The sequence below is a fragment of the Epinephelus lanceolatus genome, chromosome 22 (genome assembly GCF_041903045.1).
Source record: "Epinephelus lanceolatus isolate andai-2023 chromosome 22, ASM4190304v1, whole genome shotgun sequence".
Classification (NCBI taxonomy): domain Eukaryota; kingdom Metazoa; phylum Chordata; class Actinopteri; order Perciformes; family Serranidae; genus Epinephelus; species Epinephelus lanceolatus.
The window spans coordinates 15,327,616-15,349,808 of record NC_135755.1 but is presented as its reverse complement, the minus strand read 5'-3'; the positions used below and the strand labels follow the sequence as shown (position 1 = coordinate 15,349,808).

General features: G+C 41.1%; 1 protein-coding gene across 7 annotated transcripts in view; it reads left to right on the top strand.

The window, feature by feature from the left end:
- clcn3 (chloride channel 3) overlaps window positions 1–18,008 on the top strand; it is a 70,261-nt gene extending 52,253 nt beyond the window's left edge. For 4 of the 7 annotated variants that reach the window (XM_033651920.2, XM_033651925.2, XM_033651924.2 and 1 more), the window contains 3 exons: window positions 945–1,161; window positions 3,404–3,479; window positions 13,603–18,008. In XM_033651920.2, the coding sequence (XP_033507811.1) occupies window positions 945–1,161; window positions 3,404–3,479; window positions 13,603–13,782 (473 nt within the window). In that variant the 3' untranslated portion in view covers window positions 13,783–18,008. Of the gene's footprint in view, window positions 1–944; window positions 1,162–3,403; window positions 3,480–9,391; window positions 9,430–13,602 lie in introns of all 7 variants that reach the window. The other 3 variants (XM_033651922.2, XM_033651926.2, XM_033651923.2) reach the window with 2 other exon arrangements.
- Window positions 18,009–22,193: the final 4,185 nt, after the last annotated feature.

Here is a 22,193-nt window from a genome sequence, read left to right as displayed (position 1 = left end):
TTGCCATCGCCAAACCCACCAGACTCCATTTTATTAAACAGTAACTTTATTATCATAAACACGCTTCATTCATATTGACAGAAACACAGTAAAATGAACAAAATTCATTTTGATTCTTCTTTTATAGTTCAATCACAATCACTCATTCTGGTTTGGTTGAAATAAACCCTTAACTCACCCAGTTAGATGTGAAAATATGCTGAGTCTATACATGCTAAATTTACTGTTTATTTAAATGGAGTCTGGTGGGTTTGGCGATGGCGATTTTGGGGCTGTTTCAGGTTTTTAAAAAAAGGATATCACTAACAAAAGGTCTTTCTCTGTAGGGATCCTTTGTTGTTGTTGGACACTTAGAATAACATTCTGAGCCTGTCAGTTGCAAAAACAAGCACTTTTAATGGGCGTAAATTGACAGTGCGCAAATGTCCAAAGTGTAAACATTGCATTAATTACATTCCCAATAACATACACATGTAAGTTAGCTTTAGAAGCCAACAGTAGTAGCACCAAAACCACTTCAGACATAATACAGTGTTTACCATTAGTGAACGAAGTATGCAGACATTTTACTTGAGTAAAAATAGCTGTACTACTGTGTAAATACTCTGTTACTATTTACAGGTAAAAGCCCTGCATTCAAAAGCTAACTAAAGTAAAAGTACCAAAGTATTAACACAACAAAAAGGTCTATCTCTGTAGGGATCCTTTCCATAATGTTAGATAGTTAGAGTAACAATCTGAGCCTGTCAGTGGCAAAAACAAGGACTGCCAGCTGCAGAACTCTCGCTCAATACTGGACCAATTTAAAAAATTGTTGTTCCCATTAGTCACTCAGACCCAAAAACTTTGGAAAATAGGGTCCAGGATGAGAAGTACCAAACTGAACCTGTGAGTCCCTTTAGACAAAAGCATCAACCAAGTTAATGTTGGTCCTTTCTCTACAGAAAACGCTCGTCGCAAGCAGGAGGGCATCATGTTGAACTCCAGGGTGTACTTCACCCAGCACGCACCCACCCTGCCAGCCGACAGCCCTCGGCCCCTCAAACTGCGCTCCATCCTGGACATGAGCCCCTTCACCGTCACCGACCACACCCCCATGGAGATCGTGGTGGACATCTTCAGAAAGCTTGGGCTGCGCCAGTGCCTGGTCACTCACAACGGGTAAGTAGGAAGTTGCCTGAGGAGGAAGGATGTGCCGTGAGAGAAGAATCCCTCTCACATCCTTCTTTTTAGTGCCGTTATGATATACTTACCCGTCTGAGGTCAACAAGCATCGCACAATGACATGTACACACTTTCCAGTGTTGCATGGGCTCTCAGATCCCTGGGTTTACCCTGTAACTGCATGGCCTGGCCTAACCACTGTGCTGCACTATCTGTACCCCCCTACTGAGCAATAACAAGCCGTCTCTTCAGTAGAAGAGACTGAGTTGGCGAAACTAACTACAACTACATAACAGGTATCATGTCAGGAATTACAGTCCATCATGAAGTCAGCTGATGCTAAAGAAGAAATGAAAAAGGTGGTTTTTGAGGAAGAAAATTTGAGGTTTTCCCCCTTTTGATATGTTTATTTTTCAGATCATGAGGATTTCTTTTGTTCATTGTAGTGAAAATAAAGTCTCATGATGGGTCGGACTCAGGAGATCTTGTCTAGGTTTAACAGATTTAGGTTTTGCAGGGAGCCACCTGCTGGTGTAATGTAGGAATTACAAGACAGATTGTGCTTACCAATCCTCAATTTATAGATCACTTCTCTCAGTTTGCTGTGACAATCTCCAGAGAGGAGCTGTGCAGCAGTGTTTGTTTTCATTTACAGCTTCATGTTTAACTATTTTAGTCACATTTTTAAGGATAAAGCTGGTGTTATTCTATTTTTTTTTAAACTTACTTTCAACAAATCTCATGAAAAGACTAAAACAAAAATGTCTTAGTTTGTCTTTCAGTGCTTTCTAACTTCTCTACCCTGACTGGGGCACTCAGGCTCCAAGCCCATTTGCTTCTACTTTAATCTTTAAAAATAAGTAACAAATATATAAATTTAGTTTACCTTAAAAGGCTAAGTCATTTTCTAAGGCAGCAGGGCACTGTAGTTTTTAAGTTGAGGATTTGTTTCTCATGGATTAATACACATTTGGTGTTCTCTAGACCAGTGGTTCCCAACTGGTCCAGCCTCAAAGTCCAGATTTCTCCTTAGTCATCAGTTCAAGGTCCACACAGTTTGATATATTCAGCGTCATACCTGTGTTTGGACATGTCATCGAGTTAGTTTGCATGTTTGTCTCTGTCAAGTAGCTGTCCACTCTACAGCAGGAAACAGCACTTCAAAATAAAATCTCTGTCCTGGAAATTCACTGCACTTAAAAACAAAGTGTGTTGGTTATATAAATCTTATGACAGACAACACCTACTAGGACTAATTCATTGCTGTTGTGTTTATTTTTTTCATGTGATTTATCGTCAATATGTAAAGCATAGAATATCACCAGACTTACCCTTTAACTTTTGTCAAGTTTCATTCGTAATTAAGCACAAATTTTAAATTAATTTCCAGACAGTCTTCAAAATAAAATGAGTTTCCATCCACTACTGTTTTTAGGTGAGCAGAAAGGTGGAGTCCCCGTGCACCCTGCTGACAAATTTTTCTAACTTCATTTTTTCTAATCCTTAAGGTGTCTAGTAAACAAATCTGTTGGGCGGCCATCTTGAATTTGAATCAACTAGACGTCATACAGGGCCAAATGACCCCAAATTTTGTGTGTAACTTTGGCATGGGGAGTTGATTGAGAGGGTTATTTTCAGAATTTTAACAAGTTAGATTCAATAAAACGTGAAAAATGTGAAGAAGTCAGATTAATTTACTCTCAAGATCTTGCCTCTGTAGGCTTTATATTAGGGATGAGCAAGTACACCATGATCTGTGTCTGTAACTGCTCTGCTAATTAAATTATCAGTATCATTACTTGTACTCTGAATGGGCTGGTGGGACTTAATGTGGAAATGGGTGTGGTCTAACTAGAGGTTGTTATTTTATATGTGAATATTGCAAATATAGAATATCAAATATAAGATACATGATTGTAGAAGAAGGCCCAACAAGATGACATGATCAAAAGAGTGCTAGTCAAACCTCAAACTTTAAACCTTGTGATTAAAGACATGGTATTTTATTAGATGAGTTACATTCTGTTCATCATAACACCTGAAATTAATTCATTACATTAAGTTTTTGTGTTATTTTGAGTTTTATTTTTTGTTAACATTAAGTTACCTGTTTAATATTTTAAGTTGCACCCTGTTATGTTTTTGTGCTTCTATCTCTGTCTCTCTTCTGTTTGTTGTTTTTGTTTATTTGTTGTTGTTGTTTTTGGGCAGTTTACCGAGTAACAGGTGTGTGTTTCAGGATTGTGTTGGGCATCATCACAAAGAAGAATATATTAGAGCATCTGGAGGAGCTCAAGCAGCACACGGAGCCCCTGGTGACTAGCCCCGCCCCTACACACACGACCCCTCCCCCACACTTTTCACACCTGTCTCTTAGGCTCCGCCTCTTTAGAGGGCTGCATGAAACTTGGTGTGAAAAACTGTTGACAGTTCCCGGCTACACATTGAGCCTTCCTTTGCTTCCTCTTCTTCTCTCACTGACTGTCGGCACTGTGTTGTTCGTGGGTTGGTTTGGTGTGGATTCACCTCTTAATGCAGTCGTTCATTGTAGAGGAACATCTGTAGATAAACATTCTCTCACCTCCATCTGCATCGCTGGAAGCATTTATAGTTTTGGAGTCTTTATCTGTAGAAGTGCTTTGTTGTGGTTTTCTGGGTCCTGTAACGTTGGACCTTTTTGGGAACTGTCACCCACGATAGTCTAGAGCCCCTTTCAGACATGTGCTTCATTACGGAAATATGCTAGCAATTTAACATGTTGATGTTGAAGATATTTTACTGTAAAAGTTGTGACAGTGCTCTATTACCAAGAGGGACCTTATAACATGTCCATGAAACGTCCTAGGTTCAGCTCAGGTCTATCACATACCTGACCTCACAAAAATTCATATCGTGATACTTGTTGACATATGACGTCATACTGTTACCCACGGCAACAGTAAACATAGCTGAAAGTGAAATTATTACCGACTCCGCAGTGGTTCCGTAAAGAGGAGCTTCAGTAGTGTGGAATAAACTGTGGCGTCCTGAATGTTTTATGAACAGCCCCGGACTTCTCAGTCTCTTTTGGTGAGTTACAGCTCAGAGGGAACTCATTCAGCGGCTCCTCTGGCAGCAGCACACAGAAGTCGGTGTTGATTTTTACTAATTTTTCATATCTTTAAGGATATCGCAAAAATCCCCTCAAATATCATGATATTATTTTAGGGCCATATCGCCCACCCCTACTGTTCATGTTAAACATGGCCAAAGTTTCAAATAATGAGGTAAACGTATGTAAAAGTAATCCCTGTGAGCAAAAACCTCTGATCGTTCTGAATACTCAAAAATCGATACAGCATGGTATCGCGATATTTTTGTTCGGCAATATTGTTTTGTCACACAGTGCCAAATATCGACTTTTTATTATAAAAATTATCAATGTGACAAATACATATTAAACTTAAGGTAGTCGACTACAGTGATATAATTGATTGCTTTTTAAGTCCAGTAGATACATTTTGCTAAAAAAAAAAAAAAAAAAAAAAAAAAAGGTTGACATGAAATTAACAGACTGAAACTTTTATTGTATTAGATAAAACAGATGTTGACAAAGTTTTCACTTGGGGACATAATTTATAGTTGGAAAAAGGTAATAAATCACAATATATCACAATATGTTTTATCGCAATAATATTGTATCGTGACTTAAGTATCGTGATAATATCGTATTGTGGATCCTATGGTGATTCCCTTACTTATCTGTTACCAATGTTTTTTCTACTTTAAAGATGAGCTGACAGCAGCTCATGGTGGATTTCTTTATAGGGTCACGTGCCCCAGGCGTGCTACTGCAAGAGCACATACACTGCTACATGTAGCTACATGCTAACATCAGGGAAACGTGTAAACTGTGTCGTTGATGTTGTTAATTTCTCCTAATTTCAGATCGTATTCTTGCTGCAACATGTCTGGTTGTAGTCTCGCCACCAGACAATCAGAGATCTCCGCCTTCTGATAGTCTGGGGACACTCCTTTCTAAAGTGTGTTTAACACACTGGCAAAAACGGCCGGCAACAAAGCAACGCCTCTTGCATTTTTGAAAAGGACACTCCTTCTTGGAAATGTGCGCTCCCCCTTTTCTCATCCGCAAGGAAACAAACACACAGAGAGCTTGAAAATGGATGCCGAGAGATTTAACTCCGTTTTATCAAACGTGTGCTCATCCGTGAAGAAAATATTTTTTTCCAGCGGATGTCTTAGTTACAACATTACTGAGCTAACTGGAGTAGTGTCATGTCGTATCCGACAACGGGAGGCTTTTAACAGATGACGTCCTGATGTTAGCTTTGCTGCTGCTGTTAGCTGTCCCTGTCAACTGCAGCCACTGATGCTTTCTAGACATTGTGATTTCCCAAAACTGAATAAATACCACACATAGCAACACAAAACTGCTTTGCTAGCTCAATCATGTTGTAACTAAGATATCCGCTGGAAAAGATATTTTTTTCACGGACCGTTTAATGAGTTATTACCTATTACAGACTAACAGCTAACAGGGCTAACAGCTAACGGTTAGCCCAGCTAAACGTGCACACAGAAATAGTAATGTTTGTTCAATCATTGTGTTTATAGACTTTACAAACATCGGATTAGTCCAAACGGTGATACCATGATGTGAAAAATGTGATACATAGGCTATATATATATATATAGCTAAAAGCTCTGCTGGTTTTCTACCCGGAAGTATTTGTAAACAACAAGGCGATTCCCTCTAACGTTATAGTCCGGCCGGATGGATGAGTCATGGCCTTGTAAAAGATTATGTTTGTTTCTTTTAGTTGGCGAGAATGTGTCGCCGCAAACGCAACAAACATCCGCTAACTTTGATGGAGTTTTCTGCGAGCACGGCTGAGCCATTTTGTACCGCTACACGTGTTTCTAGTGGGACTATGTTTACAAGCACAAGAGTTCAGCGAGCCACTGAAGGACCGCCCTGCAGATTTACTATTGGTTCTGCAACGTAGGGAGTTTTTTAAACTCTGAAATTGTATCCGCCCATCTAAACACAAAATCAGGGAGAAAGTCATCAGTCTTTAGTTAAGCAAAGCGTCTAAAGACTGACTTATGAGTCTAGTCTGGTTGTGCTTAAAAGCTTTTATTGGTGATTTTTCACAGTCGAAAGTGCCGTTATACTCCTTCACAGTCAATGATGGTCAGAGAAGACACTGAAACCTTGACCATCCAGAGCAGACTGTCCTCTTTCGGGAGGGCAGCTTAAAGAGACAGGCTCTAAAATGGAGCCTCACAGACGGAGGGTATTCCAGCACAGACAGTAATAGGAAAATTACGTGTTTTTTCAAGCATTAAAGCATGTAAACATGTTCTTGTAGAAATATATGAACCTGAAAATAAGCATAACAGGTCTGCTTTAATATGACGGCTACAGCAGCACAGCAAACAAACCGATAGAGAATTAAATGAGTGTCTTGTTCTGTACTGTAACATCATCTCATTATGATCTCTGAAACACAAAACTTTCAACCACATCAACATCACAAATTAACTTAAAGCCAACTTGGATGAGAAGACCTAAAATTGCTACTGATAAGATCATAAAAGCTGCTGAGCTCACGTCCACAGTTGCAGATGGAGCTCCATAAAAGGCAACATATTGGACCTTGAGTTGTGATGGCTCTGTCTAACTACCATTTTCCAGGTCAACGTGCTTGATGCTTAAAATAAAATCAGTTTAGTGGAACATGAAGCAGCGTGATCGAGCCAGATTTAAAAGGTTATAGAGGATCAGCCTGGAAGAATACGTGTGAGTAGCCATCTTAAAGGTTTCCATATAGCATGTGAGCAAATACATAATAAGTGACAGTCATTGTCACAGTCACAGTCACAGTGTAGTCTATAAATCAGGCTGCTGAATTATTTATTCTATCTGATAAATAATGACATTGATGATAAAATGTGCTCTGAAATCTGGGTTGATAAAACTGGTGAGAATCAGAGCGTCCCTCGTGCTAATCATCAATGTAGCCACGGTGATTAACACTCTTCAAACTAAGTTTTATAATCCGTCACTGATGTCGCCAACGAGAGAACTTTCCTCCCTGATATCATTATTGTCTGACTCGCTGCTGAACTCAGCGTCACCGCTCCCTCTCAAGAAACATTACGCAAGCCTTGCAGCTCCGTCTCTAATGGTCGTGTTTGAATATAGCCATTATGGAACATGCTGTGTACACAAAGGAGTGTTATTATGAGCTCTAAGAAGATTACAGGTTATGAAATGATGTTCAGAAGTAATTTGATTCTGTGTAAGCCTCTGGAAAAGAAAGCGATTTTGGCGCTGCTTTGATCTAATATAATTTGTCCCCAGATTTTATCAAGACATTTGCACAGTCACAAATCTTTTCTGTGCTTATGTAAGTTAGAATCTTTATTGCAGAGTTTTTGTTTACAGGTTTGCAAAGGGTGACATGTAGCAGCAGGCTTTGAGATGATTTCTGAACATCATTTCACATGTTTGAAATCTCATTGGCCCTTATTTAAGCCTATACTCTGTGTAAAACAACATTTATTATGCAGATAGATGAAGCCAGCACTGTGACATGTCTGAAAAGGGCTCCGTAGATTCCCAGAGTGCAGCTTTGCAATTCATCCCCATTTGTACGTCTGTAGCTCTGCTTGTGTCAGCTCCATCGTGCTAGCACCTTAAGATGGTCATCAAGCTTAGGGATGTCAGTTAATGTTGCTTTTGATAGTCGGACACCTATTAACTGGTTAGTTGCCTTTTTTAATGCAAAATGACAATTCAAGAGGCCCTTTCTGTCAGTCCGGCGCTCAATTGATTCAGTGAGATTTAGCACCACATTTCAGAGCGCTATCCAATTATGCATTCCACTGCAACGTTGCAGCAGACACATAGCCTCGTTTCCACCAAATACTTTCGGTATGGTACCTTTGGACCCAAAAGTAACCCTTCAGACATGGTACCTAGACCCTAGTGTTTCCACTGTACAGTACTCTTAAATGTGGGCGGGGTTGTTGTCACTCACTGCTCCATCCAGCACTCACTGTATTTCCTAATTATCGATGACACAGAGGGAAGTCTGCACCTCGTTTATCATCCACAGAACGAGGCTGCACGCCGACATTTTCAGAACAAAAAACAGGCTGCAGTGAGAGTCTCTCTCCATGGGATATTTAAAAATAGTAGGTTTGTGCATTTAGTCCTTCTCAGGCTAAAAGAGTATGTCATATAAAAACTAAAGTGATGGTCAAATTTAAGGTGTGCTGATAGATTTACGTCATCAACTATCAACAGACTGCAGTGTTCACAGCTCCACCTTTCAGTACCAGATCTGTGTGCTAGGTACCCCAACAGACGGGGGAACAAAAATGTGGACAGTGTGAAACGGTTCCATTGGTACCATCCACAACTTTTCACAGTGGAAACAGAAAACCGAACTGAACTGAACCATACTGTACTGCTCGGTGGAAACGGGGCTATAGTGTCCATCCTCCATTTTCCCCCCAGGTAGCCGCGGTGAGCAAGTGGCTTCATTTTGAGCTGTAAACCCTTTTAGCATTATTAACTATGTTACCACCACTAGCTGTGCTGACACTGCTAACGGTGCTAACAGAGCCAACAGTAGTTAACAATGCTAAAGTCAGTTTGTGGGTCAAAATTGAGCCACTTAATCACCAGGATGACCTGGACAGAGACCGAAGGGTGGGCAGAATGTTTCCACAACAACGCTTTTGTGCTCGGACGATGTAACAAGGTGTAATTGCCAAATAAGCTAGCTAATGTTAGCTCCCACCAGACAGTGCAGTGTGCTAGAGAGTAGCAGCATTAACCTATTTTTGAATCAACATGCATTACCGGTCAAAAAATATTCTCAGGAGTTAACCGATTAACAGTTAATCGTTGACATCCCTAAAGCTACATTTTGTTTTTTTGAGTTACAGTAGCTACATAGCTTAGATGTGTTTTGGTATCAATGTGACTACATGCTGTGTAGCTGAACAGTTGATATAATTTCTCATCATGTCTGCCGTCATGTAACCATGACCCCTGTTGTGTGTTTCTCCTCTTCCCCTCACAACAGTTAATCATTTTAAGAATTCATCCACCCTCAGTTTTATTATCTTCATTAATGACTGATTTTTCTTCTGTTTGTTTTGTTTTTTAAACCCCTCTTGACCCCACCGTTTTGCTCCTGGGTCTCCACAGATTGACAACATCTGACTCGTCACCTTAACAACCACTTGGCGAGTAGCTAGCCGCCTTGGGAAAGCGGAGTACCGTTGTAATACTCTTAGAGGGTGGTGTTTTTTCATTGGGAGGGAGACAATCCCTAGTGATACGATTCATTCCCATATTTCCCTAATCCTGTAGTGGTAGTGAGCGCTGTGGTGCAGTGATGCTGTTGTGTTGATTGGTGCTGGTAGTGCTGTAGTGACCTGGCTAGTTAGCGTGTGGTGATAAATTGACCCTGATGAAGTAACGACTAATCCCGTGCTTTAACCTGCCAATGTTTCCTCTTAGCCAGCTGTGTCCTGTCCTCGTCAGGGGAGAGTCAACAGATTTATGTTCCTAAAAACACAAAACTGAAGTGCATCTTTGCTTTATAAACAAAAGAGTGTGGAAAAGTCACACTAAATAAACAAATATGTTCTTTGGACTCGAGGGCCACAACAAACACAAAAGGTTTGTACAGACTTATGTTGCCTGTTAATCCTGTTTATAGTAGTGAGAGAAAACAGGAGTCATGAAAACATACAACAAGCCGAGGCCTTAGAAAGATACATAATACCAGTTACCTATGATGTCCGTGTGTTTAACAGATTTAACTGTAAACTAACAACAAAAATTGTAGACTAACATCATCAGTCTGTCTCTATATTATGAAAAAGCAAGTAAAATGATCAGGAACAAATTAATGAGTTAAAATGTCTAATACATGGAGAGACAGTTAGTTAGCACCCTGTGGCAACTCAAATTCAGCCAGTGCATCACCCAGGGGTCTGATCCAGACCTTTAACTTCCTGCAGGATCAGCAAACTTTCTGTTGCTGCCATTACACAGGTTAGACTCAGTGCTGTCGCTAGCTATCAGCCCACTGTGAGCCCTTGTCCTGGGTTTTGTGCTGGCTGTATTCGACAGTGGCTTGCGCTAGCTAGCTAGCTTAGCTCATTTAGTCTTATTTGTGCTCTGAGAGATGGCAGAGCAAGGAGGGGCTTAAAATATCAGTGCGCTGCCATTTTAAGTACTAAAAATAAATAAAATTACAGATTTCTTTAGGTTTTACATTTTCTAAACAATTGGGATAATGTAAGTACACAACTTAAGAAATATATAACATAGGTCTTGTCATTTTTAAGCATTTTGATATGAAAATGGTACATATCTTTAAAATAATAAAAACACATTAAAATAGATGAATACATACAAATTAGATACAAAAAACTACATTATATTCAAGTGAATGTACCTTTCTATTTCTTTTGATAACAAGCCAAACAGAAAATGTGGCACCACAAATATTTGGGTAAACTCTCTGAAAATTATTTGTTTATTTATTTTCATATCCTGTCAAATCTTTTGGGGGGAACCATTGATTCAAAAAATAACCAACTTTCTAGAGGAGCTATTTTGAATATTTTATGTTACATTCTCACTTGGGTGCCAAACCAACCTATCAACCAACATATTCTGAATTCACCCATTTCTACCTATATTCTGATGGTTGCTGAGGCATTCTGGGAAATGTAGGAAAATGCTGCAGTAGAAGTTGACTTCAGTAGAAGCAAAATGTGTTTTTATTCTGAATAGATCTTAAAATTAGTTCTAGGTAGCACTTTAAAATGGATTTAATATTGTCTTAAATTGTGACATGTAACAATACCTCAAATGACATCACTTCCTGGTCAGTTTCCAGTCCTGACCTGGATTAAAAACATGAAACAGCTCTGGACACTGCTGGCTTACAGGGAACATTGCGTCCACTCCTCTGACCCTTCATACACTCTGGTCTGTACCTGGTATCCCGAGCATCTACGACTGTTTTTGTTTATTCCGCTAGTTTCAAAATGAGCGAGGCAGTCGTAGATCTCAGTAAAAACCCGGGTCTGATCTGCGTGACGTCTCACCAGTGTTTCATGCTTCCTGCTGCTCTGTAGCTGTAGCTCTAATCCCCCTCACAGGTCATCTCGACTCCTCTCACTCAGACCTGGGTTCAAATGTTTTATTGACTCATTTTGGTTTCACTTTATTTGCATTTTTAGGGTTCAAATGAAGCTGAACGTCTTTGAACAATTCACGACCTGCATATGACAGTATTAAACAAACCATAGCTGTTTGGACCCAGCTCTGCTCTCCTCTAGCTCTGTAGCAGACGGAAAGCTTCTCCTCACCGCTACCTGCTGTTTTAGCTTCAGATGCTTCTCCTCACTTGACCTCAGACTACATTCACGGCTGAATTCAGGAGCACAAGTTTAAAGAGCTGGCAAATCATTTTAAAATTAACCTCAGTTTGAGATGTGCTCCTGAATCAGCAGAAATGATTATGTTGACTAACTGAATATTTAAGAACGTGTAAATAAGTCTGCTCCAGTCTGGTTCGTTGGGTCGATCAGGTAAGGTAGGTAGAAGGAGAAGAAGAAGGAGGCAGCTCTGTCACATGAGTCAGAAACTGCTCACATCACTATGGAAATGTTACTGCTCCCCATCGTGGCAGACCCTACTGGTCTTACTTACGTTTTAACAAGATTAAATAATTAATAATTTTGTTTCTGTGTCTTGCATACAAGCATGTGATCAACCCTCATGGGTTTACAAGACACTATTACAATATAGTTGTAGTGATCAATCCAAAATCCACCTTATCTTACTGCTCAGTCCCAAACTAAATACTCTGCCTTCTGTCCCAGGTTCGGCAACAAAGTCTGCCACATAATATAAAATTTTCATAGTCATCCAATCAAAAGAAATCAACATACATGGAGGTAATTTTACTAAAAAGTACAACCCTTATGTTTAAGTAGGCATTAACAACACTGATCATCTCGTCACAGTGCAGTGTTCTGTTGGGAAATCTTGGGTCCTGGAATTCATGTGGATGCTACTTGACACACTCCACCTACTTAAACACCAGTGCAGACGAGGCACCCCCAATTACGACAACAGCACTCCCCAATAGCATTGTCCCCCCCGCAGAACAATGCACCATGCCCCGTCACAATAACTGCTCAAGAATGGTCAGAGGAACGAGACAAAGAGCTCAAGGCATCGACCTGCTCTCCAAAGTCCCCAGATCCTGATCTGATCAAACATCTGTGGGACGTGCTGGTACCCCACCTCACAACCCATGGGACTCAAAAGATCTGAAAGTAAAGCCCTGATGCCAGACACAGAAGGATACCCTCCAGAGGTCCTGTGTCCATGCCTTGACAGGTGAGAGCCAAGTCTGGTCCAAGGAGCACCCACCGTGTATCGTGGGTACCTCTTGGGCACCAGCACGTCCCTTAACTGTTCAATCAGATTGGGATCTGGGGTATTTGGAGGCCAGGTCAACACCTTGAGCTCTTTGTCACGTTCCTTGGGTCATGCCTGATAAGTGCTGTTGCCATGAGGGGGTTTACTTGGTCTACAACGGTGTTTGGGTAGGTGGAGCACACCAAGTAGCATCTACATGAATGCCAGGACCCAAGGTGTCCCAACAGAACATCGCACTGTACCAAGATGATCAGTGTTATTCACTTCACCTGTCAGTGGTTTTAATGTTTTGGCTGATCGGTGTATACACAAATGTTGCTGCAAGTGTCGTTTCTGACCACTTGTTTCATATCTCCTCTGCACAAGAAACAAAAAACAGCAGATTGATAAGTTCTTATTAAGTATAGTTCAAAGTGGAACATCCTGAAATGAATGCCCCTCTCCACATCGATCCCCTTAAGTGATTTCTGACTCTAGTGATGCAGACGCCTCCTCTTCTCCTTCTCAGAGGTTCTAACTTTTCTCCACATCCTGTTCACTGCTTCTTGTCTCCTCGTAGGATCCAGTTTTTCCTCCTCTCCAGCTTCTTGGAGCGATAACATAAGACGGCTGGGGCAGCGTTTGAAATGACACCCTGGTCTGTGGTAGTGGGGTGTTGTTTCAGACCTGCTTTCACCCCTTTCTTTCCTCTGGTCACTCCTCCTTCTCCTCCTGACTTTTGCTTCCTCAGGGACTCGTGTTTTTGTTGGCTCTCCAATAAATCAATGTTCGGACTTAACCTAAATAAATCTAATTTAAAATGTGTGCTTCTCGCCATTTGAGCTAAAGCAGCCAACAAAAACATGTTGTTTTCTCGCCTTCTCTCCAAACCACCAGCACCTCCTCACTTCTCTACTTCTTCTTCTCTCCCTGTCCTCCCTCCTCCTCCTCTTTGTCTCCCCCTGCAGGCGGCTTCTTGGTATTATCACAAAAAAAGATATCCTTCGTCACATGGCTCAAATGGCAAACCAAGATCCCGAGTCCATCATGTTCAACTGATCCGCTCCTTCCAGGACGGCTGGGGAGGAGGGGGAGACGACAGCGAGGAGGAGGAGGTGGTGCGCCTCCTGGACGGCTCCAATCTCTGACATTCAGACCCCGTTTTTTCTTTTTAGTTTTCAGCTTTGTAGACCCTGAACCTCGCGGACTGACTGTGGCCCCAGAGACTTACCGGCCACAAGAGGGAAAGATAAAGACTATTATTATTGTTCTGGCTGCTGAGGACACGCGGAGGTCACGGGTTGAAGGCACACACATGAGGAATGCACTTTTTACACACACACACGCACGCACACAAACAAATCACACAACAACACACACTTTTGCACCTGCAGACACCTCAAACATGCATGCTCTCTCTCCACATAACCTGTAAAGATACACCCGTTTGCACTCTTCATGTGCCTCACCCTTGTCCTGTCTCCGCTGAGGTCATGGTAGACGTCGCCTGGCAGGGGTCAAAGGTCAGAATGAACCGCCGATGCTGGACGCGATGAGGGACCTTGAAACCTCCAGGCTTCTGTTCAGATAAAACTTCCTCACCCGCCCCCCTGCACACACACCAGACCTGTCCGTCCTCCAGAGGAATACATTGTTTACCTGTGAATTAAGTGTGTGTGAGAGCGTGTGTGTGTGTGTGTATGTGGAAGTGTGTGTGTGTGTGTGTGTGTGTATGTGGAAGTGTGTGTGTGTGTGTGTGTGTGTGTGTCCTAGCGCCACTACATTCCAGGCAGGTTACCATGGGAACTGAGAGGACGTGCACCTGCTCCTCACCCCCAAAACGTGGTAGAAAGTCATGATCGCATGGCTGCTCTCCCTGGGTGCACGTTGATTTAATGAGATGGCTTTAACAAGTGTGTGTGTGTGTGTGTGTGTGTGTGTGTGTGTGTGTGTGTGTGAGACAGAGGGAGGTAAAGAGACATAGATGGGTACTGTATTTCAAGAACAAAAGGAGAAAACTGGAAAAACTAAGACCTTCATGAGTGTGTTTTCATTTTTCATTTCTGAGCCAGCTTCAGCTGTGTGCGTGAGTGTGTGTGCCTGCATGCGTGTGTCACTCCCGTTTATTCATCATTATGAAGGCAGGCTGATTGTGAACGTGAAGGAAACAACAAAATGAGGAATAAGCGTCCATGTTCAGTTCTTCCATGTTCTCTGTTACAGTTCAGTCCCTTCAGGATTTCGCAGGCTGTTTTGGGATTGTTGCAACCTGTAGTTGATTTCATGGCAGTTTGCGATGCACATTGCGATGTTTATAGGCGTTTTTTGCAATGAAATCGCTGGGGCAAGTGAAAATTACCAAAATAGTTGTGATACTGTCTCAGTGTGTCCCACAGAATTAGAATCTGTTTGTGATGGCCATTCAAAGCACCGCTGAAGGACCGTCCCCATGAGAGGCTCTCCTCTGCCTGGATAGCATGAGCTAACAAAAATAGTACAACGTGATTTCGCCACTACTCGTCATAATTTGCCACTTAGGCAGAAGCCTAGCAGCAGCAGTTAAATTCGACACCAAGCCTTTAATCTCGCACCAAAATGGCTCCACTGTCCGTAAACCTGCAAGTAATCGGTAGGTTAAGTTAGCTTTGTGATGCTAACAGTTAGCAGTGTCACTGTGTGTCTGTGACTCCTCCCACAGCAGCTGTCTCAGAGGGGCTGAGTGAATCAATACACTGCGTGCTGCTCTACAATTAAGTGAAATGTTACTCATCTTAAATAATTAAATTTGCGGTAAAGTCGCGGTGGCTGGACAAAACTGTAAGGTCACGCAGAATTCACAGGGATTGGCTAGATTTGCTTTGATTGCTGCAACTGCAACATCGCAAAATCCTGGAGGGACTGTATATCACTTTCCTTGTTCTTCTCAAACTATTACTCATGCTATTTTTACACTATTGATGGTACTGTACTCAGTTATGTATTTACAGCTTGATGCAAAACAAAACTGGAAATCTGCACCGTTTTAAGTGATCACTTACAGTGGAGAAGGATGTTCATGCTACACAGTGAGCTCTTGGTTTTTGTTTCTTTGTCTGAAATCTGTCCACGTCTGAGTTTAAACATCAGTTCAGCATTAATGTTTTCTTTTTTCTTTTAACTGTACAGATAGTTTTAATTTATTATGGATTGTCAAATAACAAAGACTAAAGTTAATTGTCATGTAAAAATGACCCTATTTTATCCACCCTGCTCTCACACTTGCAACAAATTTAGCAACGCACAGTTGGAGTTTCACCCACATCCTGTAAAGCTCCCCAACTAAACACCTGTTTCCAGGAGAATAGAAATGGTTGTCTACACTGCAGCTCATAAACTTTGACGAAATCAGTGCTCTTTTGTTGCAAGTGCCCGATAAGGATCGTGCATGTGCAACCCTCAGAAATGAGAACGAAGCAAGACAGCTAACTATTTAGCTAATTACATCATCAGCTCCAGAAAAAACAATGTGTTAATTGTTTTGTTTTTTTTTGTCCTATCAGACAAGTGAGTTGTTAGATTAACATGCCCAACATGGATATTTAACTAGCCCCAAGCAATCAAGCAAACCTTATTGTTGAGCCCTGAATTTTCAAACAGCAGCTGTATTTGTCATATACAGTGTCCCCCCTCAGTTTATTAGAGGAAAGATAGATCAGTCGTCTTTTCATTAGACCCCGACAGATTCTGTTTAACACTCCATCAGCCTAATTTTCCACCTGGGCAAAGACTCAAAAAAAAAGCAGTCTCAAAATGTAAAGAGATGTTTTTTTTTAATCTATCTGGCACATTGGCAGAGGTTTTTGTGAAGTGCTGTAAAGTTTAGTTGATTCAAAACACACATTAAACACACATTAAACATGGCTTAATAGAGACAATTTCAAACACAAGTACACAAACCAGCTTCACTATAACTCGCAGCATTCACAGACAAACACTTGTCTTTATCTGGACACATTTTCCCCACAAATACAACATGCTAACGTTTTTAGCACAAGCATATGGCATTTTACATTGTATAAATTAGCCTAGCAGCTAGCGGAGATTTCCTCTGCTCATATGAAGCCAGGATAAATTACACACAAGACTTAAAATGCTATTTTTGTGGAGGCTTTATTGTCTTCACAATTTATTGTTTCTTAAATGTAAAATGAAAGTAAATAAAAGCTTTGTTTCCACTGAGGAAAATGGTTTCAGCTCACGCAAATAGACGGGAGGTCTGCGTCACCACAACACCATTACATTTCTAAATTCCACCCTAAGAGTTAAGATTTTAAATAGAGAGATTAATAACACTTTAACATCCCTTAAAATGACAAAATACTGAAAACTGTTCAAGCCCAAGTTTGACGAAATAACCTCAGTTTAAGGAGCAGAGTGAAGCATTTAGTGGCATCTAGTGGTGAGATTGCAGATTGCAACCAACTGAATACCCCTTAACAAACTTTCTCACAAACTTGACACTTTCTTATGCAGAAAAACCCACCAACACAGATGTAGATTATTAAACACGATTAGGCGGACCTGTGATAACTGGACCTTAATAGGATTTCGTCAGCAGCTTCCAAGGACAGGGACAAACTGACGAGCTCCAAATTAGTTAATTTTGAGTAAAACCTTCCTTTGAATTCTGACGCCACATCCAGTCGATCATCTCACGGCCCTTTAAGAACCACTGACATTGATGTAAAACACATCCAGCCTCATATACACTCTGATTGTGGTTACAGCAGGTGGTGCTCAGTCTCGCACGTCCAGTCTTGCTACACTTGCCAAGTGCCTGGCAAAGGTTTTTTTTGGCTTTTCCCACCTGCATTTCATCCAAAACCCCCAAATGAAACACCTGCTACTCCCACCAGCCTTTCCCCTCTTTGTCCTCACAACATGTGACGTGTTTGATCCTTTAAAGTGCAAACGATGAAGGGAAATGAAGTGACGGGGGAGACGGTGAAGCAGGGACAAACAGTAGCACTTTACCTGCAGAGTGGCGGCAGTAGTGTGTGTGCGTGCGTGCGTGAGTGAATGAGTGTACGTGTGCGAGGAAGGTCGGGTTCATCCTGTGTACTTGTTTCCGTTGCAGCGACTGCTCCTGCTGCGTGTCGACAGGCAGCAGAGCCAGATCGTCTTTGTTAACCAGTGGTGTTGCCTAACATTGTATTTCATACTGATCTCGATGTTTTCTCCTTTTTTTTTTTTTTTTAATTTATGGGTAGTGTCGATAGAGTTGTGCATTATTATGAAAAATTTTATGTATGATTACATTGATTGTTTGATTGTACATTTAAAACAAAAATATGTAAAGATTAAATTTTGTTTTAAATTAAAAGGAACAAAAAGATTCAAGTTGCACAGGGTGGTGCTCCTGGTGATTAATTGGGTGTTTTATTCCTGACCCAGTTTCTCCACAGCACAGCTTCCCTCTGGTTTCTTTACCTTTGATGGTTTTCTGTTCTCTTGTTAAAACACTCCAGACCCACAGTTCACTTGCTTGTTCTGGAGCTTTTAACCGAATTTTGTGGTCTTCATCAGCAGATAAAATTTGCTGCTCTTTCTAAGGTCAAGAATCAAATGTCAACCTCGACATTTGAGCCAACATGGACGATAACTCTACTAACTTAACTTCATCTGCTGATGAAGATCATGTATGATGACGACCAAAAGCTCCAGAACATGTGAGTATGTGTGAGTAGAGATTGTTTTGTCAACTGTTGCTCCCAGTGACATTTTCTCAGGGTCTCCATGGTCATGGAGAACCTGGAAAAGTCATGGGATTAGTAAAATTCTTCAAATTTGTGGAAAAGTCCTGATGAAAGAGTTTAATATTTATCTTCCATGGATAACCTTCCATGTAATGTAGCATACTCTAAAACTTCCATTAGTAGCCCGGGCTATTATTTGCTTACATGGCTGAAATCAGCAGGCCTATATTTGGGACAGGCCTTTAATTCCTTTCACGTAAAACTGGCGCTCAGAAAAGATCGCAAAGTACGATCAAATTGTTTATTTAAGCCACTCTGAATATTAATTGTTTAACAATGAAGCTTCAGATAACATATCAGTTATGAATCTTTCATTTGATTTAGCTCCGACTGACCTGAAATATTTGAGGATTACAGCACCCGGCAGCACTTTATCCTGTTAAAACAATCCTCACAACTTGGATCAAATTTTATGAAAAACCCTTTTGATTCTTTCGATCTGAGGACCCTTACAGACTAAAGGATTATGAATAACTTACAGGGTAATAAAGGAATGGATGCATAATTTGAGGTAGCCAACAACCTGCTTTTATACATCCAAAGAACTTCTATAAAAAAATGAACTGCTTGGCAACCAGACCAGGCCTTTCATTGAGACAGGCCTTTATTTGTCAAAATATGTAGCCAAACCAGGCTAGTAAAAGGGACTGGGCGTTATATTGGGATGATGCTTTTAATTGTAGTTCTATGGTAAAACCAAGCCAAGTTCCATCTCTCCCTCCATGTATGGCAGCTAGCTGGAATAATGTTTGGACAGAGTTTGGATCTGAAATGTTTGAATAATGCCGGGCAAGAACAATAATGTGACTGTGTGATTGAACACGTTTCCATACTTTCACCTGCTACTGCTTTTAAATTGTACTGCATTTTTTTGAGATGGAGCAATTGACCCATGCAGCCTTTGGCACTTAATTATCACACAAATCCTTTTCCACCAACATGGAACTATTTCCACTCCAGTTCCCGCACCTAATTTTGAGCCATTCAGAGCATTTCGACCAAAAATAAATTGGTTCAGGACCCAAAAAGTTGGATCTCAGCTGGAACCAATCAGGTTTTCCTTGACCTGAAGTGCAGACCGTGAAGACATCAGTGGGCGTGTCATATTCTAAAGGTCGGAAAGAGAGAGGAGAAAAGGCAACAATGAAGAAGTCGAGAAATTGTCAGCGAAAAAAAAAAGCATGCAGTGGTCTCATTAGTAGTTGGTTCAAGCTTCTTTTTTTTTTTTGCATAAAAACAAATACCTCTAATAACAGAACGAAAGTTTGCTGGTGATCAATGTGATCTGCAGTTTTGCTTCTACTGTTTTCTTCTGTTGTGCTACACCCTCCCTTGATGACACATCCTTGATCACAGTGGTTCTGAGTCGAAGTTCTGGATATGTGGCCTCGTTCGCTAGACAGCATCAAGGTTCCAAGAATCCTGAACGGCACTGGCTCAAGAACCAGAGGTAATTTAGTGGAAAGGGGTATCAGAGCCTCAACACGCACTTGGGTTTAATTTCAGCTGCTCTGCTCTTAAAGTAGAGCATTGTAGTTTGAAGGTACGGAGCATTCTTTCTTCAAACATACTGACCAACGGGCCAATCAGCTGTCACTTCCCCTGCTCTACAACTCCAAGTCCACGGACTGACTATAATAATATAATGAACAGTTGGAGTAAAGTGGACTTTATAGTTCTGTTTGTGTTATATGTTGTGAACACAAAACATATTTGAGGCCTTTACAGGAGGTAACAACAGCCTGTTAGTCTAAGTTAGCCTGTACTTGTAGTCTGAATGAGAGTTCATTAATATGTTTTACCACAAGGTGGCGCCTGTGCAGGGCACCATTTAGCATTATTTGGTACTTAACTTTGCAGAGCTGGCAGTGAAACCAAACAAATCTGTCCACATTAAAATCTTTATTTTATTGTGAGACTTTTACTTTGTTGGATTTGGCATCCAAAGCCAACTTGGCAGTAAGAGTCAAGACTAGCTACTGCTGTCGAGGTTCAGCAAAATATCCAGGAAAAGGTGCCAGGACATACATGTATTGCATATATTTTAGTTGTTGAAATGTTAAAATATTGCTTTATTGGGTACAGAGGCTTCACATTTTTACAGTTAGAGAATGTAAGAATTTCTTTAGGCAGACACCGTTCTCTGTATAGGACTTATAGAAAGACTAATCTTCTTCCTGTCCCACTTTTCAGATGTCCCACAACTTAATGGCGAAGTACCACTGACTCACTGGAGCTCTTTCAAATCAAAAAGCCTGTATCCTCTTATTTCCCAATGATTTACAGTCTAAAATCGACAGGAAATACTTCACATTAAGCTTTACTGCCGTGCATCTGCACTGTGAGGTGTTTCTATAATTTTGTCCACTTCCTGTTCTCACATGAGGTCTTGTTCTTGTCTTGCAGTCTTGCTAAAGCTCAACAGTGCGCTGTCTGTCTGTATTATCATCTGCGTTAACAGTGGCTTTCCTGTTGGCACCCAGGGGTGGGAGTGGATTAGGAGAGGTTTTGGGGGGGAGGTGATAGAAGCCTGCCACTTCCCAAACACAGACCAGCCTTTGTCACAGTCCCCTCAGTGTTCAGATTTTGAGTAGCAGCTCCTGACAGCGGCTGAGAGTGTCAGCCTGCTCCCCGGGTCCTGTTACAGAACATCTATCATTCATGGCTGCGTCTGAACCTAAGCTGTTATTGTTCACCTGGAGGCTTCGCTGCTCCTGCCTCATTAAAAATACAACAGATTTTCACATTAAATTCCACATAAAAACTTACATTTTAAAGTCTGCTGGCAGAGTCCAGGTTTTTGTAAAGACTCTTTGTTAATCTAAAGGCATTACTTTCAACAGCAGGGTGCATGTGGTGTAGTGTAACTTTATCTCGTCCAAAGTCAGTCTAAAAGAGTCTAAAACTTTAACGACACTTGTCCGAGATATTTCTGTCCATGTACCTCTTTTCTCCTGCAAACAGCCTCACTCTGAGAGACAGGTGGCTGAAGGTTTCCAGCTCTGTCAGCAGATCCGTTTCCTCCATCACCTTCGTGTCACATCTGAGGAGACAAGCTTGTAACCATGGTTACCGCCACCAAAGAAGGTGACTAGTTTAGCTTACTTTATGTTAGTTAGCTACAAGTTACAGCCATGTTTTGTTTGCATTTTGGAAAAGTGGTATCATAAAAAGTATGTCGAATTAGCTATTAGAAGTTTATGTTTGCAACGTGCTCCTGAATATACAGACAAATATAACTGAGCTACTTTGTTGACAATAGCCTTTTTTAATGATTTCTGAGCAATGTTATGGACATACATTGGCGACGGACATCAGGGATAAAAAGTACATATCCTTCCTCTTACCTTTAGTACTGTGTATCAGTCTAGATTGTTTTGGTGTGAGTTGCAGAGTGTTGGAGATATCAGCCGTAGAGATGTCTGCCTTCTCTCCAATATAATGGAACTAGATGGCACTCAGCTTGTGGTGTTCAAAGTGCCAAAAATTACATTTGATAAACTCAACATCAATGTCTCTTTCCAGAAATCATGACCTGGTTACTCAAGATAATCCACAGACCTTGTTGTGAGCAGTTTCATGTAGGAACTATTTTCTTTCTGCTGAATTACACCAGCCAATTAGGAAGCGTGCATCTACTCTCTCAACAACAGGCTCAAGCTCGTGACAGCCCGAGATGTAAACATTAATGGCGTCCTCCTCGGCTGAGCTGTAACATCATCTAGCTCAGTGGTGCTAGGTGAGCTAGCAGTAGATGCAGACTT